This window comes from Tamandua tetradactyla, chromosome 22, assembly GCF_023851605.1.
Source record: "Tamandua tetradactyla isolate mTamTet1 chromosome 22, mTamTet1.pri, whole genome shotgun sequence".
Lineage (NCBI taxonomy): Eukaryota > Metazoa > Chordata > Mammalia > Pilosa > Myrmecophagidae > Tamandua > Tamandua tetradactyla.
Window position 1 is genome coordinate 15,820,063 of NC_135348.1, and position 27,413 is coordinate 15,847,475.

The window sequence follows — 27,413 nt, forward strand, 5'->3', positions numbered from 1 at the left end:
TCTTTCTACCTGGGGACTTTCTTCTACTATAATCATCATCTTCAAACATGTATTGATCACTTTAAAATATACAGGGCTCTGTGCTACTCTCTAGAGCAGGGGTTGCCAAATCTTTTCTATAAACGGCCAGAGAGTAAATATTTTAGGCTTTGCAGACTACATACATTCAACGTGGTTATTTTCTTCCTTTCTTTTTTGCATTTTTTTAGAGGGGTACGAGAACTGAACCCAGATCTCCAGCATGGAAAGTGAGCAGTCTACCACTGAACCACTTGTGCAACCCTTCTTTTTTTTTAACAGGGCTGGACAGAAACAAGCTATAGGCCAGATCTGGCCCACAAGCTATAGTTTACCAAACATTGCTTTAGAGATACAAATCAGCACACATCATAGGCAAACCTCTTCAGTCCATGACACCTTCAGTGTATCAGTAATTTTTTCAAAGCACTCCAAAACCAAAACAAATAAACCATCCCATTGATTACTTAGGTCCAATACATAGTTAAGTGCTAACAACTTAGCACCTGTTGGGCACTCAAATCTCAGAATCAGATTAAAAACTGCCACTCTCATTCCCTGTCCCACCTTGATTTCCATGTGATACTTATTTTTTTAGCACAACACCCACCAAAAACCCAGTTTTGTAAAGGTACGACCACACTAAAAGGAATGCATGTGATTTATGTTGAAACTTTGACCTATCTCAAAACAGTGGTGTCTGAGAGGTATCATGGGTTTCCCTCATAAATTTAAAATAGTTTGGGAAGGGCAGACATAGACACTTCCAGGATGTGGGTGATAGAAAGGCTCAGCGGCAATATGGTGGTGACAAAATAAGGCAGCTCAATGCTGAATGACTGACATAGGCACTCAAAATCTAGAGAACAGAATTAGCCTTGAACCATCATCTCCCCCACCTCTAGTCAGGGAGGGTGCAGGCTTTAAGTTGGCCCTTAAAAGAAGGATAAGACCTGATAATGGAAGAAAAAGGAAAACAATAGTCTAATCAAAGAAAATAAACTGAATATAGGCAAGAATGTGGATGGCATGGAAGAGGGGGCTGTGGGAGATACAGCAATCTAAAGAGACTGTAGGAAATTAAGTTACTCAAGGTTTTAGAGGAAGGATAATGTACTTATAGAAGTGCTTAAAGTACTTAATCCAATAACTTGAAGAAAGTGATATATAAGACAACCTGAAGAAAGTAGTTGCAACAACAATACCTATTAGCCAAAAATAACCTTAGGGTGTGTAGAGAAGGCCTAAAGTGACACTGTTGGAGAAGAAACAAATGATCAGATTAAACAACCTTTATGAGAAGAATTTTCACACTATATAAGGAGAGAGTAAGAGAAATAATTTATGAATAATCAAGGCTTCTAGGCCAAGTACCCAGAAAAAAACAGTATATCATTCACTAAAAAGGAAGTTTACAGAGGATGAGTTGAGCTGACCTGGGAGAAAAATATTATGAGTTTGGTTTTTGATATCCTAAATTTGAGGGGCACACAGGTCATTTAGGCAAAGAGATCCAATTTGCAGTAAATACTCAAGCCCAGCTGATTTTCAGACTATCTGTGTGGAGTTCATAGTTCACCATGGGGGTTGACTGGCAGGGTACTAAGCCCTGGGGCATGCCCATACTGTGGTATCAAAAAGAGGTCAGGAAGAATGAGGACTAGGAAAACATTCACTTTTGACTACTAAGGCAGGTGAGCATTTATATTCACAGCAAACAGTTTCAGAACAGAGGAGAAAGTCAGATGTTAAGAGGCTCAAGGGCAATCATATTTGGTGACAAAATAAGGCAGTAATGTGTACTGGTATTTTGGGAAGTGTGGTGTGACACAAAGGAAAACTCATAAAGGAAGAAGGGTAGAGTTGAAGGGAAGGGAAAGGAGAATATACAGACAAAAGATATTAATGATTCAAAAGAGAAGGGATTTACCCACTCACCAGCCATAAATGCCTCCCAAACTACCTGTTTCTCCCTTATATACAACTTTCAGTTCTTTCCTCATCAGATCATTAAATGTATTAAAGGTTTGCTTAAATGCATTAGAATTTTAAAGAATCACTTTATTAACAAAAGAAATGCAAGACATGGACAAGTAAACTACACAAAAAGGTGAAATACCTTTTAAAAACCCTAAATAAATGGAAAGACATCCCATGTTCATGGATTGGAATATTCACTATTGTTAAAACAGCACCATCCCCCAAAAGCAATTTATGAATACACAGTCAATACACAGAATTAGGTAGGAACTATAAACTATAAAAAATTAGAATTTCATATATATATTTTTCTAGAAAATTTTAAACTGTTATTTACTTAAGCACTAAACCCAACACTCTATAGGTACCATCTGTACCTGCTAATTAATTAATGCTCTAAAATACTGATAATACCAGTAAATAAGTACCATGGCTTCAATAAGTACTGGATGGCTTTCATTAGCTCCTCCAGTATCTCTTCTATCCTGTGATTTGTATGGATCACTTCATGGCTCCCTTGCTCTATGGTTTCCATTTGGGTTCACTCAAAGGGATTCCAGCAGCAGACCGAAGCAAAGGAGGAGAATGAAGTTTGGTTATTTATTCCTCTGACTCCCTGTCTGAGGGGTTGCCTCATGCTGGCTGTGACTCACTACTGAAGTCCATGGCTCTTATCTGGTGGCCCTCTCCACAGAACTCTCTCTGACCCTCTACACACACATTCAGGTCTAGGGTTGGTAATCATGGTAACCCTGACCACTTACGGTGGATTAACATGGGCATAAATTCTTCTGACACTCTTCCCATCCACAGGTGTGTCTATGTCCTTTCCCTTTGAAGGTGAGTGAGCTCTGTGACTACTATGACCAGTAAAACACACAGAAGTGTCAGTGTTTCAGTTTCCAGGCCCAAGGCATAAGAAACTGGCAGATTCTACCTCCTATCTCTTGGAACACACTCTTGGAGAACTCACCCAACATGTAACAAGTCCACCACAAGTTGCCATGCTGCAAGAAAGCCTAATCTAGCCATTTACAGAAACTGGGGTGGGGGAGGGATCCAGCCCACTGGAATCTGTTCAGGTCCCATCATTGTAGTCATCACCCCAGCTGAGGCCCTAGATATCACAGAGCAGATATACTCTCTCCCCACTGTGCACTTTCCAAATTTGTGAACCAGAAAGTTGTATTTATACAAATAATAAATGGTTGCTTTAAGCCACCAAATTTTGGGGTAGTTTGTTACACAGCAATAGGTAACTGAAACGCCATTCTTGTAACTAGTCCACTTAGTAAACTCTCCTCACTAACCAATTTGCATACCATCTGTTCCTTCTGAGACCCTGACTAATAAATAAATATGACAGTCATTAGGGCTGATAACAAATACTTTAGACTTCTCTTCTTCTGGGAAAAAGGTGGAAATGCACTTCCCCCTAAAGTCAGATCTGACCTTGTAACCAACTTGGCTTAAGATGATGAAATTTGAGCATATATGGTATGCGTATCACTTCCAAACAAAAGCTACAAGAGCCAGTGGACCACGTACTATATTCTCTTTCTTCTCATATTATGACCAAAGATATCAGTTCCAGATACTAAACGGTCTATCAACCTGGAACCCTGAATGAGGGTAATATGAAGAAAATCTACCCACCTCCAAACTGTTCATCACACAAGCCAAGATGTACATGCAATATGAACAAGAAATAAATATTTGCTGCTTAGGCCACCGAAATTTTGTTGTTTGTGACTATGGCATGATTATTGTGACTGATACAATAAACTCCTTTTTTCAGGTCATTCCTGACTAAAATCTATGCATTAGGTATCAATTTGAACTTTGAATGTTCTGCATATGCAGGAGGTCTAAAAATTGAGAAATATATCAGTCCATCATTTTCATATCTACAACCAAAAAACAATTAAAACGGAAGACTTCCAGGAAGATGGTGGAATAGTATAGGCTGACCTCACCCCCGCTCCATGAAACAATAAGAGAAGAAATAGAAAAATGACTGGGACTACAGTTCCAGGCTGCAAACTGTACAGAGGGTCTGGACAAAAAAAGCAGAGAAATTGGGATGGAGAGAACACAGTGACTGTGCTTGGTCATGGCCCCACCATGCACAAGCGGCAGTTGTATGTTAGAAAATATGGGTCCTGAAAGAACAGGGTGTTCTTACACTCCAGCCTACCCCTGCAGCTACCCTGGGAGAACTTCCTTCACAGCTCCACAGCCAGGAGCTTCCGTGGGGAACCCAGAAACCAACAGAATTGGTTCTCCTGTTCCAGTGCAAAGTGGCTGCCTAACCCCTGAAACAGGCTGCTGTGGGGGCTCTTTCCCTGGTAGAAGTGGGGCATGTAGGGCCCCACAACCACTCCCCTTTCCCTAAAGAGGCCTGGAGACCCCAGATATGTAACAATCAGAGAGGAAGTGTGCCCAGCTATGTGCCCTATGACCAGCCACCAAACATTTCCGGGTTGGCTATGCATAGGGACAAATGAAATACCCAGTCCCATGGCCAAAAGTCATCCCCAGCAGGAGCCTGGGGGCCACCACACCCATCGGGACCAAAAGCAGAATCTCTGCCAAAGTGCACACTGCTCACCTCTCAGCCCAAGGGTGGCAGCTTTCAGCATGCACTGAGACCAGCGGTCCTGGCTGGGATGGCACCAGCTCTCCATCCAAATCAACCAGCTGCAGCAGTTAGGGAGAGGTGGGCCTGAGGAGAAGAGGTGGCTCAAAAGCGCCATCTGCTGGGAAGAAGCCAAAAGTGCAGTCTGGCAAACTGCCTATCTGCCTACCTTTTAAAAGATCCTTAAGTAGAGTCAGGTGCCCTGAATGAAGTCCAGGGCTTGATGTGGCGGTGAATTACTGACAAACCAAATGCAAAATGAAAATTTTAACGCAAACCCAAGTACATACAAAACCTTAACAAATGAAGGAATCCACTTTCAAAATAACCTTATCAAGATAATCAAATGCCCTAAAGGCAAGAGAAAATCACAAAGCAAAGAAGGTGTAGGCAGATATGGCCCAGCCAAAAGACCAAGTGAAAACATCAGAAGAGACACAGAATTTGGAACAACCAATCAAAGATGTTCAAACAAGTCTCCTAAATAAATAAATTGGGATGGCTAATGACACAGGCTATCAAGAAGACACTAAAAGAGCATGAAGAAGAATTTGAAAGAACAAATAGAAAAATAGCAGACCTCACAGAGATGAAAGATACTGTAGACCAATTAAAAATATACTAGAAACACACAGCAGCAGATTTGAAGAGGCAGGAGAAAGAATAAGTGAACTAGAGGACAGGACAATTGAATTCAAATGCAAAAAAGAACAATTGGCAAGAAAGATGGAAAAATTAGATCTGAGAGAAATGATGGACAACATGAAGGGCATAAATATAAGAATCACTGGCGTCCAAGAAGAAGAGAAAAGCAAAGGGCTAGGAAGATTAGTTGAAGAGATAATGGGGGAAATTTTACTAACCCTTATAAAAGACATAAATATGCAAAGCAAAGAAGCCCAATGAACCCCAAATAGAATGAATACAAATAGGCTTACTCCAAGACACAAATTCATCAGACTGCCAAGTGTTGAAGAGAAGCAGAAAGACCTGAAAGCAGCAAAAGAAAGCTATTCACCACACACAAGGTGTGCCAGTTTGAAGCTATTATGTATTCCAGAAAAGCCATATCCTTTAATACTCATTCAATATCGCTGGACAGGAGTTTTTTTATTGTTTCCATGGAGATGTGACCGACTCAATTGTGGGTGGTAATTTTTACAAGCTGATGGAATGCAATATACCAGAAATGAAGCAATTTTTATTAAGTTGCAAGTTTGCAGTTCAAGGGCTGTGAAAATGTCCAAATTAAGGCAAGGTTATGAAAATGTCCAATCTAAGGCATCCAGGGAAAGTCTTGGTTCAAGAAGGCCAAAGTTGTTCAGGGTTTCTATCTCAACTGGAAAGGCACGTGGCAAACATGATGACGTCTGCTAGCTTTTTCTCCAGGCTTCATGTTTCATGAAGCTCCCCCGGGGGCGTTTTCCTTCTTCACCTCCAAAGGTCTCTGGCTGTGTGGGCTCTCACGGCTCTCTCCAAAATGGTTCCCTCTTAAATGGCTCCAGGAAAAAAACTCCACCTTGAATGGATGGAGACACAACTCCATGGAAACCATCTATTCAAAAGTTATCACTCACAATTGGGTGGGTCACATCTCTGTGGAAACAATAAAAAAGCTCTCATCCAGAAATACTGAATGAGGATAAAAGGGCATTGCTTTTCTGGGGTACACAACAGATTCAAATCAGCACAGGAAGAAACGTCAATATACCACTCTCCTCTACACATAGAACAATCAGACAGAGGATCAACAAAGAAATAGAGAAATTACACAATGTGATAAATGAATTAGATCATATATATTAGACACATATATAGATCATTACACCCCAAAACACTAGAATAAACGTTCTTCTCTAGTGCTCATAAAACATTGTCTAGGGTTAGATCATATGCTGGGGCACAGTTCCCTGGTGAACTAGAGAAAGAACAGCACTTTAACCCCAAAGCAAGTAGAAGAGGAGAAAAAACAAAGACTAAAGAAGAAATAAATGAATTGGAGAAAAAAAATAGAAAGAATCAGTAAAGCCAAAATTTGATTATTTGAAAAAACCAATAAAATCAATTGACCCATGGCAAGGCTGTCAAAGAAAAAAAAAAGAGGATGCAAATAAACAAAATCACAAACGAGAGGGGGGTTGTTAACATGGACCCTGCAGAAATTTTTTAAAAAATCATTAAAAGAATACAATAAACAACCATATGCAAGAAAACAGGCAACTTAGATGAAATGGACAAATTTCTAGAAACACATAAACAACCTACACTGACTCAAGAAGAAACAGAAGATCTCAACAAACCAATTACAAGTAAAAACATTCAGTCAGTGTATTAGTTAGGGTTCTCTGGAGAAACAGAATCAACAGGGAACACTCACAAATATAAAATTTACAGTATCTCACGTGACCGCAGGAATGCAGAGTCCAAAATCCGCAGGGCAAGCTGTGAAGCTGAAGATTCCGACAGAGGGTCTGGACAAACTCCACAGGAGAGGCTCACCAGCCAAAACAGAAGAGCCTGTCTCTTCTGAATTCTCCTTAAAAGGCTTCCAGTGATCAGATTAAGCATTACTCATTGCAGAAGACACTTCCCTTTGGCTGATTACAAATGTAATCAGCTGTGGATATAGCTGACATGATCATGATTTAATTCTATGAAATGTTCTCATTGCAATAGATGGACCAGCACTTGTCCAACCAGACAAACAGGTACCATCACTTGGCCAAGTTGACACACGAACCTAACCATGACAGTCAGTGAAGAAAATCTTCCCACAAATAAAAGCTGAGGGCCCAGATGGTTTCACAGGGGAATTTTATCATACATTTCAAAAAGAACTCATACCAATCCTGCTCAAACTCTTCCAAAAAATGGAGGGAGAAAGAACACTACCTACCTCTTTTATATAGCTAATATCACTCTAATACCAAAACATGACAAAGATGCTATAAGAAAGGAACACTACAGATAAATCTCCTTGATGAACATAGATGCAAAAATTCTCAACAAAATACTACCAAACTGAATCCAACAACACTTTAAAAGAATACACATCATGACCAAGTAGGTTTTATACTAGGAATGCAAGGGTGGTATGCCAGTTTGAATCTGTTCTGTACCCTAGAAGAGCCATGTCCTTTAACCCTCAGTCAATATCGCAGGGTGGGAGCTTTTTGATTATCTATGGAGATGTGACCCACCAATTCTGGGTGGTAACTTCTGATTAGATGATTTCCATGGAGTTGTGTCTCCACCCATTCAAGGTGGGGTTGCTTACTGGAGCCCTTTAAGAGGGAACCATTTTGGAAAAAGCTTTAGAGCCCATGCAGCCAGAGACCTTTAGAGATGAAGAAGGAAAACACCCCTGGGGGAGCTCCATGAAACAACAAGCCTGGAGAGAAATCTGGCAGACATTCGCCATGCACCTTTCCAGTTGAGAGAGAAATCCTGAACGTTATCAACCTTCCAGAACACAGGTATCTTTCCCTGGATGCCTTAGAGTGGACATTTCTATAGTCTTGCTTTAATTTGGACATTTTCACAGTCTTAGAGCATGTAAACTTAAAACCTATTAAATTCCCCTTGTTAAAAGCTGTTCCATTTCTGGTATATAACATTCTGGCAGCTTTCAAACTAGAACAGGTGGTTTAACACAAGAAAATCCATCAAAGTAATCAGCACATTGACAAATCAAAAGGAAAAAATCACATGATAATCTCGATTGATATAGAAAAAGCATTCGACACAATTCAGCATTGTTTTCTGATAAAAACACTTCAAAAGGTAGGCATCGAAGGAAACTTCAATATCATAAAAATGACATTGAAAAACCCATACCCCAAAGGCTGGGGGGCAAGATGGCAGCTTAGTGACGTGTGGAATTAGTTCATCCTCCAGAGCAGCTAGTAAATAACCAGGAAAAGTACAGAACAACTGCTAGGGGCCATATCAGTGACTGGACACACAGCATACACCAGTCTGGACAAATTGGACTGGCTGAGATCCCACACAGAATTGCAGTCCCCCAAGCCACAGAGGCCAGTGCCCCTCCCCCACAGGATGGGCAAGCTGGTTCCCAGAGGGGAAAGGAAACAGACTTCACTAGCAGCAAGGGCTTAGCTCAGCCAAACTTCAATTGCAGAATTAATAAACAAATTCTGACTACTAAAAATAGGCCCTCAGTTCAGATGAACCTAGAATAAGAGCTAAAGGTACCAAGAGTTTTTGCCCCAGCAGAGTGGGGGCAGGGCTGACAGACCAAAAAAAAAAGAGGCTTTTGAAGTTGGTCAGCACAAAATACTTGAAAAGGGCTAGACCCTAGAAAAAGGGGACACACAGAGCCTGGAGATGTGTAGAGCAACATAACAATTTAAGCTCCTGACTGACAAACTGAGGAGTGTGGATCCTGCTCTGAAAAGGAATTTTTTTTTATTATTTCCACTCCGCGACAGCGCATTAGATAGAACTGGAAGGCTTTTCAGGCTCCAGCACTACCCCAGGCAAGGGTGGAATTAAGCTTGTCTAAGAGACAAAGTAACCAGTTGGATGAAAGGAGTTAATTTCCTAAAGATTGGACCATCCCTAAGAGAAAGGTGGGGCCCAGCTCAAGTGGAATCCCTCCCTCAAGGAATTCAGGGTCCAGGAACTGGAAAACTGAAGCAATTAATGCCAACCTACAACCTCCCCTCTGTCTCAACCACACCCTGGCAGGGAAAGTCTGCTGAAGTTAAAACCACTGTACCATTTTACACTGGTGGGAAGCCACAGGCAGACAAACATCACATGCTGGGCAATACAAGAAAAGCACAGAGTCTAGAGGCTTCACAGGAAAGTCTGTCAACCTACTGGGACTCACCCTCAGGGAAAACTGATGCAGGTGACTCTTTCCTCCTGAGAGGAGACCAATCCAGTCTGGGAAAATCTGATTGGGGTCTATAATATCTGGAGAGAACCTCCTCAAAAAAAAAAAAGGGGGGGGGGGGACTTCACAGAGGTAGGGCAAGAAGCAGAAAAACAAGAACTGAAAAATTCTGATCAAATAGAACCTATGCTAGAGGTTTAATATAGGCTGAACTAACTTTCAAAGAACAGATAGAGAACAAAGCGAAACAGCAAGAAAATCCCAGATGAAAGTGTGAAAACAAACTCCAGAATAAACTAATTAAGGGAATCAAATGCCTACATGCCAGCAAAAAACTGAGTCATACTAGGAAAATCAAAGATATGGCCCGGTTAAAGGAATAAATCAACAATTCAAATGAGGTAAAGGAGTTGAAACAACTAATTTAAGATGTTCGAACAGACATGAAAAATCTCATCAAAAATCAAATCAAAAGTTGAGGGAGGATATAAAGAAGGCACTGGGCAAACAAAAAGAGGAAATTGAAAGTTCAAACAAATCACAGAACTTCTGGGTATGAAAGGGCACAGCAGAAGATATGGAAAAAAAATCATGGAAATCTACAACAGTAGATTGGAAGAGGCAGAAGAAAGGATTAGTAACTAGAGGATTGGCCATCTGAAATCTGACACACAAAAGAAAATAAAGAAAAAAGAATGGAAAAATATGAGCAGGGTCTCAGAGAACTGAATGACAACATGAAGTGCATGAATAAACGTGTTTTGAGTGTCCCAGAAGAAGAAGAGAAGGGAAAAGGATGAGAAAGACTAATGGAGGAAATAATCACTGAAAATTTCCCATCTCTTATGAAAGACATAAAATTATATATCCAAGAAATGCAGCATACCTGAAACAGAACAGATCCAAACAGACATACTTGAAGACACTTAACTACTTAACACAACCTATCTCAGACGTTGTGGATGAAGTAATTCAGTATTGTCCTACTGATGCCAGACGTCTTCTCTACAAGACCATTGTCCTTCCTGGAGGTTCAACCATATTCAGGGACTTTGGACATTTTCAAAGAGATCTGAAAAGGACTGTAGGTGCTAGGCTGAAATTAAGTGAGGAATTGAGTGGTGGTAGATTGAAGCCAAAGCCTACTGATGTACAAGTGATTATACACCACATGCAGCAATATACTCTGGTCTGGGGAATCGATGCTGGCCTCCACACCTCAGTTCTACCAAGTATGCCACACCAAAAAGAATAATGAAGAAATTGGACCTAGCATTTGTTGTCACAAAACAGTGTTTAGACTCATTTAGTAAAATTGATTTCCAGTTATCAGGGATAGGGCGGTGAGGAAGAGATAATCTTTCTGATTATCTGTTTTGCCTGGATGGCTGGTTTGGAAGTTTTAAGCCTGATCTGATAATAATAAGACCAAATATAATTATACAAGAATATTTTAATAAGTATATCAACATGCAAATGTAGAAGAAAGCTAAAATGAATGCTTTTCTTTAGATTGACTATTTGACTCACGTGTAATAAAAAGTGGGTTTTAGTTTTTTCTGTGCCCTGATATTTTGTATATTATTGCGTTATCCAAGATTTGGCAGGATTTATTGGTATGTAAATAGATGTGCAATACTTGAATTGTACACATCTAAGTGTGCAGTGCAAGAGCTTGTTTGTATTTTATACTTTTTATATTTTTGAGGAAAAAGTCAAAGAAAAATTATAATATTTGAGGAAAAAAGTGACCAAGTAACAGATAAATTCTAAAAATGGCCTCATGAGACTTGACATACACACTCATGGGATTCCAGTTATCAGGAACTGGTTCCATCCCCTTCCATCTTCTCAATGATTTTCTTTGCAAGTACTTTTTGAACTAAGAAGCCAATATTTTGGATTAATTGATGCAATTAATCTTAATTAATTAAGAAATACACAAAAAATTGCTAGTGCTTTCTGATTATTTGCATTCTATTTCTTGTTTTAAAAGAAAAGTAAAGACAAGACTGTTGGGTCAATAAAAATAAATAAATGCACACATACATACATACATAACTCAAAGTGAATCAAAGACCTAAATATAAGAGCCAGTACCATAAAACTCTAGAAGAAAATATAGGGAAACATCTTCAAGACCTAGTATTAGGAGGTAGCTTCTTAAACTTTACACCCAAAGCACAAGAAACTAAAGAAAATACAGATGAAAGGGAACTTCTGAATATCAAATGCTTCAGTGCATCAAAGGACTCTCAAAAATATGAAGAGACAGCCAATTCAATGGGAGAAAATATTGGAAACCACGTATCAGATAAAGGTTTGATATCCTGTATACATAAAGAAATCATAAAACTCAACAACAAAAGAACAAACAACCCAATTATAAAATGGGCAAAAGATATGAACAGACATTTTTCCAAAGACCAAATACAAACAGATAAAAAGCATAAGAGATGCTCATCTTCATGAGCTATAAGTGAAATGCAAATTAAGATGACAGTGAGATATTACCTCACACCTATAAGAATGGCTACTATTAAAGAAATAGGAAACCACAAATATTGGAGAGAATGTGGAGAAACTGGAACACATATTCACTGTTGGTGAGACTGTATAATGGTATAGCCACTATGGAAGACAGTTTGGTGGTTCCTCACAAAACCAAATATCAAGTTGCCCTACAATACAACAATATCATACTGGTATATACCCATAAGAGCTGAAAGCAGTGTCATGAACAGACATTTGCATACCAATGTTCACTGTGGCATTATTCACAACTGACAAATGATGGAAGCAATCCAAATGCCTATCAACAAGCAAGCTGATAAACAAAATGTGCTATATACATATGCTGGAATATTATGCAACCTTAAGATGAAATCATGTCCTGAAGCATCACATGGATGAACTTTTGAGAACCTAATGCTGAGTAAAACCAGCCAGACCTAAAAGTACAGACACTGTATGATTTCGCTAATATGACCCTGGTAAACTCATAGGCTTATAATGAAGAATATAAGCCTAAATAGAGATACACAGAAACCCAAGATGGGTGAATGGTTACCTAATAAGGTTAAACTTAAATGTACGTGAAGGGATAGGAGTGACACCAGTTCATCAGTAGGTTTATAAGTAATATTGTCATACTGAAGGTGAGTATGATTGAAAGGGATTGTATAGAGCCATGTATCCCACTGATTAATACTACAAATATAAATAAGTTCTTGCATGAACTACTTCAAAGGTATCAATCTTGTACAAAGATTGAAGGGTATAGGGGGAAAATTATTGTATGCTGATTTAGTTTGCAAGCTGCTGGAGTGCAATAAACCAGAAATGGAAAGGCTTTTACAAAAGGAATTTATTACATTGTAAGTTTACAGTACTAAGGCCATGAAAATGTCCAAACTAAGGAACTGAGAGAAAGATATCTTAAATTCACAGAAAGGGCTGATTAAGTTTGAAGTTTCTCTCTTAGCTGGGAAGGCACATGGGGAGGTCTGCTGGCTTTCTCTCCTGACTACTTGTTTCGTGAAGCTCCCCTGAGAGCATTTTTCTTCTTCATCTCCAAAAGTCTCTCACTGTGTGAGCTCTGTTGGCTCTACAGATTTTTCCAGAAGCTTTTTTTTTTTTTAATTTTTTTATTAATCAAAAAAAAAGAAAAGAAATTAACACATTTAGAAATCATTCCATTCTACAAATGCACTCAGTAATTCTTAGTATCATCACATAGATGTATGATCATCATTTCTTAGTACATTTGTATCGATTTAGGAAAAGAACTAGCAAAACAGCAGAAAAAGATATAGAATCTTAATATAGAGAAGAGAATTAAAATAATAATACTCATAAAATATATATATATAAAAAGGAAAAAGAAAAAAAACAAAAACAAAAGATACAAACACACAAACAAACAAAAAAACCATATTTCAGGTGCAGCTTCATTCAGTGTTCCAACCTAGTTACATTACACTTAGGTATTATTGTGCTGTCCATTTTTGAGTTTTTGTATCTAGTCCTGTTGCACAGTCTGTATCCCTTCAGCTCCAATTACCCATTATCTTACCCTGTTTCTAACTCCTGCTGGTCTCTGTTACCAATGATATATTCCAAGCTGATTCTCGAATGTCGGTTCACATCAGTGGGACCTTACAGTATTTGTCCTTCAGTTTTGGGCTAGACTCACTCAGCATAATGTTCTCTAGGTCCATCCATGTTATTACATGCTTCATAAGTTTAGTCTGTCTTAAAGCTGCATAATATTCCATCGTAGGTATACGCCACAGTTTGTTTAGCCACTCATCGGTTGATGAACATTTTGGCTGTTTCCATCTCTTTGCAATTGTAGATAATGCTGCTATAAACACTGGTGTGCAAATGTCCGTCTGTGTCTTTGCCCTTAAGTCCTTTGAGTAGATACCTAGCAGTGGTATTGCTGGGTCGTAATCCATTCTGCCATTCTATGTCTTTTGATTGGGAAATTCGGTCCATTAACTTTTAGTATTATTACTGTTTGGATAATATTTTCCTCTACCATTTTGGCTTTTGTATTATATATATCATATCTGATTTTCCTTCTTTCTACACTTTACTCCATACCTCTCTCTTCTGTCTTTTTGTATCTGACTCTAGTGCTCCCTTTAGTATTTCTTGCAGAGCTGGACTCTTGGTCACAAATTCTCTCAGTGACTTTTTGTCTATAAATGTTTTAATTTCTCCTTCATTTTTGAAGGACAATTTTGCTGGATATAGGAGTCTTGGTTGGCAGTTTTTCTCTTTTAGTAATTTAAATATATCATCCCACTGTCTTCTAGCTTCCATGGTTTCTGCTGAGAAATCTACACATAGTCTTATTGGGTTTCCCTTGTATGTGACAGATTGTTTTTCTCTTGCTGCTTTCAAGATCCTCTCTTTCTCTTTGACCTCTGACATTCTAACTAGTAAGTGTCTTGGAGAATGCCTATTTGGGTCTATTCTCTTTGGGGTGCGCTGCACTTCTTGGATCTGCAAATTTAGGTCTTTCATAAGAGTTGGGAAATTTTCAGTGATAATTTCTTCCATTAGTTTTTCTCCTCCTTTTCCCTTCTCTTCTCCTTCTGGGATACCCACAACACGTATATTTGTGCGCTTCATATTGTCATTCAGTTCCCTGATCCCCTGCTCAAGTTTTTCCATTCTTTTCCCTATAGTTTCTGTTTCTTTTTGGAATTCAGATGTTCCATCCTCCAGTTCACTAATTGTAGCTTCTGTCTCTTTAGATCTACCATTGTAGGTATCCATTGTTTGTTCCATTTTTTCTTCTTTGTCCTTCACTCCCATAAGTTCTGTGATTTGTTTTTTCAGATTTTCTATTTCTTCTTTTTGTTCAGCCCATGTCTTCTTCATGTCCTCCCTCAATTTATTGATTTGGTTTTTGAAGAGTTTTTCCATTTCTGTTCGTATATTCAGCATTAGTTGTCTCAGCTTCTGTATCTCATTTGAATTATTGGTTTGTTCCTTTGACTGGGCCATATCTTCAATTTTCCGAGCGTCATCCATTATTTTCTGCTGGTGTCTGGGCATTTGATCAGATTTCCCTGGGTGTGGGACCCAGCTGGTTGAAAGGTTTTTCTGTGAAATCTCTGGGCTCCGTTTTTCTTTTCCTGCCCAGTAGGTGGCACTCGTGGCGCTCGTCTGTCTGCACGGCAGTCGGCCCCGGAAACCGCACGTGGAGGCGGGGGTCGCTGGCCACCGCGGCTTGGGAGAGTGCCGGTCCTAATTGCCCAGCTGGCCCGAAACGCCAAGCGTGACGGGAGGGCCCCGCTATCCAACGTTCCCAGTCAGACCGGGGAGCCACGTGCGTGGAGGGGACCCCAGTCGCCAGCCGCCCCGGCCGGGAAAACGCGCGCCCCTCGGGTTTCTCACCGCAGCAGATACTCCCTGCCCGTTCAGCTGTTCCAGAATGGGGTACGCTGTCTTTTTGGTCTCTGTCGTGACTCCGGGAGCTATTTCGTATTGTTTCTGTTTCTTTAGTTGCTTTTCTGGAGGAGGAACTAAGACCCGCGTCTCACTAAGCCGCCATCTTCTCTGGAAGTCCAGAAGCTTTTAAGGTTTCTTCTTAAAGGGTTCCAGTAAGTAACCCCAACTTGAATGGGTAAAGACACATCTCCATAGAAATCATCTAGTCAAAAGTTACCACCCACAATTGAGTCAGTCACATCTCCATGGAAGCAATCAAAAAGTTCCCACCCAACAATATTGAATGAGGATTAAAGAACATGGCTTTTCTGGGGTACATAATAGCTTCAAAACAGCACATACACTATGGCCTATAGGTAATAGGAAGACAACAACAGTACCACAGCAATACCAGGGGTACATAAATGGGGGGGGGGAGGACAAGAATTAAGGAGCGGTTTAGATTTGCTATTTAGTGAGGTTGTGTTTATCTGTTATTTTTCTCTTTGGACTAATTAAAATACTCTAAAATTGAGACTGCTGATGATTGTACAACTAAGTGAGGATACTGTGAGACATGGATTGCTTATTTTGGACATTATTCATGTCGCCCAATGGATGGAGGTGGCTGAAGGTACACTGACTGAAAAGTAGAAAGATGAACTGAGATCTATACATATGATAGAATATTGTGCGGCTACAGAAAGGAACTAAGTCGGCAAAGTCCTCTGAGGAAGGAGAAAAATATGGAACTATTAAACTTTCCCACCTGGGAAAGCCCTGATACTCTCTCTAATACGATGGACTCCCAAGAAAACAGACCAAGCCCCTGATCTTGAGGCTTCCTCTTACAAAACTTATTCTGAAACACAGAAGCTAAGCCTAGCTATAATACGCCTAAGAGTTACTTTCAGAAAACCTCTTTTGTTGCTCAGATGTGACCTCTCTCTCTCTAAGCCCAACTCTGCAAGGAAAATCATTACCTTTCCCCCTACATGAGACATGACATTCAGGGGTGAAAGTCTTCCTGACCATGGGGGATATGATTCCCAGGGATGGGCCTGGCCCTTGTACCAAGGGATCAACAATGCTTTCCTAACCAAAAGGGGAAAAAGAAACACAACAAAATAAGGTATCAGTGGCTAAGAGAGCTCAAATAGAGTCAAGAGGCTATTCTGGAGGCGCTTATGGAAGCTGCAGCTAGATATTGCTAATTGCCGTGGTTTACCAAACCCTAACCAACATTATTCCTGTTAATCCTAAAGAACACCTAGGGTTCAAAAAAGAACCACAACTTTTTTTTCTCCGCCGGCCCGCCACACGGCGCCCACGCCCCGCAGCAGCCGACCCGCCCACCCTCCTTCTCCCCTCTCTTTCTCCGCCGGCCCACCGCACGGCGCCCACGCCCCGCAGCAGCCAACCCGCCCGCCCTCCTTCTCCCCTCTCTTTCTCCGCCAGCCCGCCGCGCGGCGCCCACACCCCGCAGCAGCCGACCCGCCCGCCCTCCTTCTCCCCCCCCTTTCTCCGCCGGCCCGCCGCGCGGCACCCACGCCCCACAGCAGCTGACCTGCCCGCCCTCCTTCTCCCCCCTCTTTCTCCTCCTGCTCCGGCGGCTCTCCAACCACCACGGTGCCCTCTTCCCCCGCCTTCACCGGCTCCTCCGCCACCAGCCTCGACAGCCTTGCCGCCCTCACCTTTCCTCCTCCAGAACAGCTACTGGGGGAGTGGAGATAATACAGAGCAGCTCCAGGAGCCACGACGGAGATCAAAGGGACGGCGTACCCCATCCTGGAACGGTTGACTATCTGGGAGAACCAGCTCCGGTGAGATCACCAAGGGGCACGGGCTTTCCTGGGCGGGAGGGCAAGCGACCGGAGTCCCTCCCTTCCACCTTCCCAGGCCAGCTGGTAGAATTGGACAGGCAGTCCCCTTAGGCCGCGGCGGCTGGTGCCCCCACCACGCGAGGCCCCCCGGATCAACTGAGATAGTTGGGTCGGAAATCCCCAGACTGCGGAGAACAGTGACCGGGGGATCCCTTCCAAACACGTGACTCCCCCGTCCGGCTGGGAACAGTGCACTCTCCCGGGCTGCGACAGCTGGCGCCCTCCCGCCACGCTTGGCGCCCCGGGCCGACTAGCTAATTCGGCCGGACGCTCTCCCGTGCTGCGGCGGCCAGCGACCCTCCCCGCATTCGGAACCCCAGGCCGGCTGGCATTCCTCCAAGACGCTTCGGCTGCCGAACCTCCCCTACGGCGAGAATTTTCCAGAGTTAAAGGACCCACAGCAACTTTCACTGGTGGAACTCGTAGACAAACGTGTGCCACGAGCGCCACCTACTGGGCAGGATAAGAAAAACAGAACCCAGAGATTGCACAGAAAAATCTTTCAACCTGTTGCGTCCAACACCCAGGGAAATCTGACTAAATGCCCAGACGCCAGCAGAAGATAACGGATCACGCTCAGAAAATTGAAAATATGGCCCAGTCAAGGAACAAACCAATAGTTCAAATGAGACACAGGAGCTGAAACAACTAATGCTGAATATACGAACAGAAATGGAAAACCTCTTCAAAAACGAAATCGATAAATTGAGGGAGGACATGAAGAAGACATGGGCTGAACATAAAGAAGAAATAGAAAAACTGAAAAAACAAATCACAGAACTTATGGAAGTGAAGGACAAAGTAGAAAAGATGGAAAAAACAATGGATACCTACAATGACAGATTTAAAGAGACAGAAGACAGAATTAGTGATTTGGAGGATGAAACATCTGAATTCCAAAAAGAAACAGAAACTATCCGGAAAAGAACGGAAAAATTTGAACAAGGTATCAGGGAACTCAAGGACAATGTGAACCGTACAAATATACGTGTAGTGGGTGTCCCAGAAGGAGAAGAGAAGGAAAAAGGAGGAGAAAAAATAATGGAAGAAATTATCACTGAAAATTTCCCAACTCTTATGAAAGACCTAAAATTACAGATCCAAGAAGTGCAGCGCACCCCAAAGAGATTAGACACAAATAGGCGTTCCCCAAGACAGTTACTAGTTAGAATGTCAGAGGTCAAAGAGAAAGAGAGGATCTTGAAAGCAGCGAGAGAAAAACAACCCATCACATACAAGGGAAACCCAATAAGACTATGTGTAGATTTCTCAGCAGAAACCATGGAAGCTAGAAGACAGTGGGATGATATATTTAAATTACTAAAAGAGAAAAACTGCCAACCAAGACTCCTATATCCAGCAAAATTGTCCTTCAAAAATGAGGGAGAAATTAAAACATTCTCAGACAAAAAGTCACTGAGAATTTGTGACCAAGAGACCAGCTCTGCAAGAAATACTAAAGGGAGCACTAGAGTCAGATACAAAAAGACAGAAGAGAGAGGCATGGAGAAAAGTGTAGAAAGAAGGAAAGTTAGATATGATATATATAATACAAAAGGCAAAATGGTAGAGGAAAACATTATCCAAACAGTAATAACTCTAAATGTTAATGGACTGAATTTCCCAATCAAAAGACATAGACTGGCAGAATGGATTAAAAAACAGGATCCTGCTATATGCTGTCTACAGGAAACACATCTTAGACCCAAAGATAAATATAGGTTGAAAGTGAAAGGCTGGGAAAAGATATTTCATGCAAATAACAACCAGAAAAGAGCAGGAGTGGCTATACTAATATCCAACAAATTAGACTTCAAATGTAAAACAGTTAAAAGAGACAAAGAAGGACACTATATACTATTAAAAGGAACAATTAAGCAAGAAGACATAACAATCGTAAATATTTACGCACCGAACCAGAATGCCCCAAAATACGTGAGGAATACACTGCAAACACTGAAAAGGGAAATAGACACATATACCATAATAGTTGGAGACTTCAATTCCCCACTCTCATCAATGGACAGAACATCTAGACAGAGGATCAATAAAGAAATAGAGAACCTGAATATTACTATAAATGAACTTGACTTAACAGACATTTATAGGACATTACATCCCACAACAGCAGGATACACCTTTTTTTCAAGTGCTCATGGATCATTCTCAAAGATAGACCATATGCTGGGTCACAAAGCAAGTCTTAACAAATTTAAAAAGATTGAAATCATACACAACACTTTCTCGGATCATAAAGGAATGAAGTTGGAAATCAATAATAGGCGGAGTGCCAGAAAATTCATAAATACATGGAGGCTCAACAACACACTCTTAAACAACAAGTGGGTCAAAGAAGAAATTGCAAGAGAAATTAGTAAATACCTAGAGGCAAATGAAAATGAAGACACAACATATCAAAACTTATGGGACGCAGCAAAGGCAGTGCTAAGAGGGAAATTTATTGCCCTAAATGCCTTTATCAGAAAAGAAGAAAAGGCAAAAATGCAGGAATTAACTGTCCACTTGGAAGAACTGGAGAAAGAACAGCAAACTAATCCCAAAGCAAGCAAAAGGAAAGAAATAACAAAGATTAGAGCAGAAATAAATGAAATTGAAAACATGAAAACAACAGAGAAAATCAATAAGACCAGAAGTTGGTTCTATGAGAAAATCAACAAGATTGATGGGCCCTTAGCAAGATTGACAAAAAGAAGAAGAGAGAGTATGCAAATAAATAAGATTAGAAATGGAACAGGAGACATAACTACTGACCTCACAGAAATAAAGGAGGTAATAACAGGATACTATGAACAACTTTACGCTAATAAATACAACAATTTAGAGGAAATGGACGGGTTCCTGGAAAGACATGAACAACCAACTTTGACTCAAGAAGAAATAGACGACCTCAACAAACCAATCACAAGTAAAGAGATTGAATTAGTTATTCAAAAGCTCCCTAAAAAGAAAAGTCCAGGACCAGATGGCTTCACATGTGAATTCTATCAAACATTCCAGAAAGAATTAGTACCTACTCTCCTCAAACTCTTCAACATAATCAAAGTGGAGGGAAAACTACCTAATTCATTCTATGAAGCCAACATCACCCTCATACCAAACCAGGCAAAGATATTACAAAAAAAGAAAACTACAGACCAATCTCTCTAATGAATACAGATGCAAAAATCCTCAATAAAATTCTAGCAAATCGTATCCAACAACACATTAAAAGAATTATACATCATGACCAAGTAGGATTCATCCCAGGTATGCAAGGATGGTTCAACATAAGAAAATCAATTAATGTAATACACCATGTCAACAAATCAAAGCAGAAAAATCATATGATCATCTCAATTGATGCAGAGAAGGCATCTGACAAGATTCAACATCCTTTCCTGTTGAAAACACTTCAAAAGATAGGAATACAAGGGAACTTCCTTAAAATGATAGAGGGAATATATGAAAACCCAAAGTTAATATCATCCTCAATGGGGAAAAATTGAAAACGTTCCCCCTAAGATCAGGAACAAGACAAGGATGTCCACTATCACCACTATTATTCAACATTGTGTTGGAAGTTCTAGCCAGAGCAATTAGACAAGAAAAAGAAATACAAGGCATCAAAATTGGAAAGGAAGAAATAAAACTATCACTGTTTGCAGACGATATGATACTATACGTAAAAAACCCAGAAAAATCCACAACAAAATTACTAGAGCTAATAAATGAGTACAGCAAAGTAGCAGGCTACAAGATCAACATTCAAAAATCTGTAGCTTTTCTATACACTAGTAATGAACAAGCTGAGGCGGAAATCAAGAAACGAATCCCATTTACAATCGCAACTAAAAGAATATAATACCTAGGAATAAATTTAACCAAAGAGACAAAAAACCTATATAAATAAAACTACAAAAAACTGCTAAAAGAAATCACAGAAGACCTAAATAGATGGAAGGGCATACCGTGTTCATGGATTGGAAGACTAAATATAATTAAGATGTCAATCCTACCTAAACTCATCTACAGATTCAATGCAATACCAATCAAAATCCCAACAACTTATTTTTCAGAATTAGAAAAACCAATAAGCAAATTTATCTGGAAGGGCAAGTAGCCCCGAATTGCTAAAAACATCTTGAGGAAAAAAAACGAAGCTGGAGGTCTAGCGATGCCGGACTTTAAGGCATATTATGAAGCCACAGTGGTCAAAACAGCATGGTATTGGCATAAAGATAGATATATCGACCAATGGAATCGAATAGAGTGCTCAGATATAGACCCTCTCATCTATGGACATTTGATCTTTGATAAGGCAGTCAAGCCAACTCACCTGGGACAGAACAGTCTCTTCAATAAATGGTGCCTAGAGAACTGGATATCCATAAGTAAAAGAATGAAAGAAGACCCGTATCTCACAGCTTATACAAAAATTAACTCAAAATGGATCAAAGATCTAAACATTAGGTCTAAGACCATAAAACAGTTAGAGGAAAATGTAGGGAGATATCTGACGAATCTTACAACTGGAGGCAGTTTTATGGACCTTAAACCTAAAGCAAGAGCACTGAAGAAAGAAATAAATAAATGGGAGCTCCTCAAAATTAAACACTTTTGTGCATCAAAAAACTTCATCAAGAAAGTAGAAAGACAGCCTACACAATGGGAGACAATATTTGGAAACGACATATCAGATAAAGGTCTAGTATCCAGAATTTATAAAGAGATTGTTCAACTCAACAACAAAAAGACAGCCAACCCAATTACAAAATGGGAAAAAGACTTGAACAGACACCTACCAGAAGAAGAAATACGGATGGCCAAGAAGCACATGAAGAGATGCTCAATGTCCCTGGCCATTATAGAAATGCAAATCAAAACCAAAATGAGATATCATCTCACACCCACCAGAATGGCCATTATCCACAAAACAGAAAATGACAAGTGCTGGAGAGGATGAGGAGAAAGAGGCACACTTATCCACTGTTGGTGGGAATGTCAAAGGGTGCAACCACTGTGGAAGGCAGTTTGGCGGTTCCTCAAAAAGCTGAATATAGAACTGCCATACGACCCAGCAATACCATTGCTAGGTATCTACTCAAAGGACTTAAGGGCAAAGACACAAACGGACATTTGCACACCAATGTTTATAGCAGCGTTATTTACAATTGCAAAGAGATGGAAACAGCCAAAATCTCCATCAACAGAAGAGTGGCTAAACAAACTGTGGTATATACATACGATGGAATATTATGCAGCTTTAAGACAAGATAAACTTATGAACCATGTAATAACATGGATGGACCTAGAGAATATTATGCTGAGTGAATCCAGCCAAAAACTAAAGCACAAATACTGTATGGTCCCACTGATGTGAACGGACATTCGAGAATAAACTTGAAATATGTCATTGGTAACAGAGTTCAGCAGGAGTTAGAAACAGGGTAAGACAATGGGTAATTGAAGCTGAAGGGATACAGACTGTGCAACAGGACTAGATAAAAAACTCAAAAATGGACAGCACAATAATACCTAATTGTAAAGTAATCATGTTAAAACAGTGAATGAAACTGCATCTGAGCTATAGGGGTTTTTTTGTTTTTGTTTGCTTGTTTGTTTGTTTGTTGTTGTTTTTTACTATTATTACTACTTTTATTTCTTTTCTTTATATTAACATTTTATATCTTTTTCTGTTGTGTTGCTAGTTCCTCTAAACCGATGCAAATGTACTAAGAAACAATGATCATGCATCTATGTGATGATGTTAAGAATTACTGAGTGCATATGTAGAACGGTATGATTTCTAAATGTTGTGTTAATTTCTTTTTTTTTTCTTTCCGTTAATAAAAAATAAAAAATAAAAAAAATAAAAAAAATAAAAAAAAAGAACCACAAGAAAAGAAAATAAAATCATTAACGAATGTGATAGTCAGGTCCAGAACGTATCTCCAAAGAACGTAAATGACCTATGGCCCCTGCTACTATACTCCGCAATCCTCACAGCATTTAACAAACTTGACAACACTTCCCACAGGCTACACCCAGCCAATAACCGAGTACAGCAGGTTTACTAAGGCAGACCGGTTCCTGAGAGACACAGGTATCTTCCAATGGCTTTCTTTAAGCTGTAGACTACTTTTAAATCTAAAAGCAACACAAAAATCCTAGTCACACCAACTACCCTAATGGTTTTGGAAAACATGGTCATTATTTTCAAAGTACATAAATAGTAAGAAATGAACATGATGTTCTAAAGTAGAAAACCATCAGCATGTACAGCCAGGCTTCAAAGTTGCCACAATCAGGCATTCCTAGATTCTACAAAATGACAGCGCATGAGAACGGAACTTCCTGACTTAGAAAGGTGGGTATTTCACCAAAACAACATGTGGTAAGGTGCAACTTGCTTCTCTCCTTACCAGAGATGGCAATTACAATAATTCGACAAACTAAGAATCCTCAGAACTAAATACTATATATTTCTCTTTACTTAGTGAATGAAAAAGCTGCTTAAAATTAGAATTCTGTGCCCATGGGTATCTCCCCAATAGCTCACAATGCAAAAAATAGTTGATTTACTATATAAAATGAGCTTCATAAGGAATTCAGAGTGGGGCAGATGAGAAAGCTAATCTCTGCATGAACCTTAACCTGGTTTCACTTGACTCCTGTCACAAAATTCTTGTAATGAAAGAAGTTATGTTCTGCTACATGTAAGATACACAAAAAAGTGAATATCCTTGCTCTTAAGAAATAGACATGGCAGTATTAAGTGTTCAAGGAGCGTGATGTATACAATCTACACTCAAGTGTTCAGAAAATGGATTGGAAGTACATAGATAGACAAACAGCCAGAAGGATAGACTAAGATAAAGGGACTGTTGGACCGATGGATAGAATGATGTGGCAAAACGCTAAATTTGTGGAGTTGGGTATCTGGGAGAATATAAGTATGGCGGAGTTCTCTGTATGGGGTTTGTATTAATTTTGTACCTGTCCTATAAGTTTGAAAGTATTTCAAACTAAAAAGTTTAAAATTTTGTTTTTAAATTAGGTTCTATCAAAGAGATCATAAAACCAAGGACCTATGCTACCACTGCTCCTTACACTATCTACAACAGACCTTGCACTCTTGATGAAACACCTGGCCCCAGAGAACAGCTTAACAGAGAATTCCATGCCTCTACCCTTGGACTGAAATAGGTACAAGAATCAGAGTCTATTTGCCAACCCTAGTTTATACTACCTTACTTTACTTTGCAATGAGATATTCTGTGACACCAAATAAATCCATACCATCAGACTTAAGCTATGGTCATTGTTAAGACCTGTCTTTGATATTGGTAAGAAATATGAATAGAATGAAAAGAAAAATAAAGCTAAAGCCACCGTCAGGTCAATTCATTTTGTTCCCCTTCTGCAGTTTTCATCAGTTGTACTATAAACAGAAGATTACCATTAGCCAATTACTGACCTTATGGAGAGCAGGAGCCAAGACAGGTACCAAGAATCCATTGTAAATGTAATTGACAAGCTGATTGCGAATCAAGGGGTGAGCCACCTAAAATAGAAACAGGTAGTCATGAAAAAGACAAAGAGTTCAACATTTAAGTCTTCGTAAAGGCAAACATTTCAATGTACATTCTGATTTCAAAAGGGAAATCCAAATCTTGGTCATTTATTAAGTGGCTAAAAGAATAATTCAGATCTTAAACTGTTATTTTTTTCAGGTGGTGTACTCCAGTTTAAACAGGTTGGCTAAAATTAGCAAAAGTTGGACTTCCAAATGAAAATATTGGTAATTTTAAAGTTTCTGCTTGAAAAAAGACAATAAATAGATTCAATATGAAGGATTCATGAAAATTAATAAATCGAAAAATATAATTTTTGCCCCATAACTTAATCTAGGTCCTATATTAACTTGTGATTTAAAAAAAAAAATAGAGCTGTCAAAACAGACAATACATTTATTTTGTTAGCAGAAAGCAATTTCTCATTTTGAAGATGCATTTTTCTGATAATTATATGTACTGGGAAGGAAGGCATTCAGAAAATATTTTCATAAAAAATAAACAATTCAAAAGCAAAAAACTATCAGAGCTGCAACACTTTCTATATTTGATTTTCAAAACATGTTTAGCATGGGCAACTCTTTGCTAAAATCCTTTATAAGTAACTTTTTCAATAATACCTCCAAACAAAAACCTTTAAAAGTATATGGCTTCAATTTTCATTATATAGTATGAAATATATCATTTTCTTGTTCTTAACTATGTCCATTAGCTTTCACTTTCTTAAAAAAAAAATAAAGTCAAACAATACAGTAAAAAGCAATTTCTAATGATGTGAGGCTAGATCTTCAAATTACTGATAGTTTCTCTGTGTGTATAAGGGAAAGAACTAAGTAATTTCACATTTTCTTATTTTCATAGACTTCTGCAAGAAATGTTGGTATAAAAGAAAAAAATAACTTAAAATGTAATTCATTTTAAGCTAACCAAGATACCCACTGTGGGTAGTTATGATTTTTATATGCTAATTGCAAAAACAATTATATCTTTATATTTTCCTGAAATACCAAAATTTGAAAATGTTCAGTAACATGGGTCAATACTACAGCAACGTTGATATTTGTAATAACTTTCTGCTTGACACTTTGAGAATAGTCACAGTTTTGACAGCTAATCAAATGGCATTTAAGTTAGTTTAATATTTATAATTTAAGAAATTCTGCTATCTGTATTCGTAGATTTTTCCTTGCCTGCCTTAGTTTTAAACTGGTTTGTTATCCTTATGGTACAAACACAGGCTTTACAATGATTATTAAGATACTTTACTTAAATATGCCTATAGATAAACCAAGATATCCATATTTGGTGGTTCTAAGTGTACTGTCTATTTTCTTAAATAAAAAGATTTAAATTAAAAACATTTAAGGGCGGGCCACAGTGGCTCAGCAGGCAGAGTTCTTGCCTGCCGTGCCAGAGACCCGGGTTCATTTTCGGGTGCCTGCCCATGCAAAAAAAAAAAATAGTAACAAAAAATAAATAAAAACACTTAAAAATGTAGTTCATTTATCTTACATATAAATTACTTCCTTTGAATAAGCAAGAAAAATGAGATGAGAACTAAAGTATTTTACTTGCATATTTTTCCCAGAAGCTATTTCTTTATTTGGTAGATGAAAAGATTTTAACTAACCTTTTTCACCCCATAATTAGCATAAAGAAAATTTGATTTCTTAATAAATCCAAAATTAAGGTAATATTTATGCTGTATAGAAATAAAATCTTTTTGATGAAAACCTACTGTATTCTTAGATATATATAAAATCTGATTTTTATTGATAACAAAAACATTAATCTGAAGGTAAAAATCTAATCAAAAAGCCAAATATATAAGAGTTCAGTGGTTGTTTTTTCCCCAAGCAGGCCAATTACAAAGCAAATTTAATTTGTGTTGCTAAGAAGATATTTAACTTCTTCTAAATTCAATTTGGATAACAATATTCTTTATGTAGTATGCACCATTAAGCAAATAAAGTGTTTTCCTTTGTAGACTACCAAAAAGACCTTGGAGTATAAGTGATACAATTTGGAGAACTTGGATGCTAAAAATATCTACTTAATGAACCAGGCATTGAACTTATTCTTGATGGTTAAGTAGATAATCAAACCAAAATTAACACATTTTATGAAGATAAAGAAAATCTACTAATTTTTTTCTCAATTAAAACTTCCCAGAAAACTATAAACCTAATATTTTCACTCAGTCAAGGACATTCAGCATCCTTAAAGTGAAGTGCAAATATTTCATAACTTTGCTTGTGTCTGATGGTACCATAACAAAGGTTTCTCTTATTGTGATGTGATACCTGTATAACTGCATTGCAAAACTCCAGAGAATTCATGAACTGGACGAGAGAAGGGAGCAGGAGCCAATCATCTTTCAGAAGGCAGTGCCATTCCTCACCTTTCTCTTCTAGCTTTGTAGGTAGCGATGAGTAGAGACCACTGAGCCCAGTTGCAAGCACCTGTGTTCAGTAATAAAAACATAAACTGTTTTACAAAGTTCTTGACCCCCA

General features: G+C 39.0%; 1 protein-coding gene across 27 annotated transcripts in view; it reads right to left on the reverse strand.

Moving 5' to 3' along the window:
• Nucleotides 1–27,413, reverse strand: part of FHIP1A (FHF complex subunit HOOK interacting protein 1A) — a 354,626-nt gene that overhangs the window by 91,410 nt on the left and 235,803 nt on the right. For all 27 annotated transcript variants that reach the window (XM_077139811.1, XM_077139801.1, XM_077139793.1 and 24 more), the window contains 2 exons: nucleotides 27,204–27,362; nucleotides 24,804–24,890 (listed from right to left, as the gene is read on the reverse strand). In XM_077139811.1, coding sequence (XP_076995926.1) covers nucleotides 24,804–24,890; nucleotides 27,204–27,362 — 246 coding nt within the window. The remainder of the gene's footprint in view (nucleotides 1–24,803; nucleotides 24,891–27,203; nucleotides 27,363–27,413) is intronic.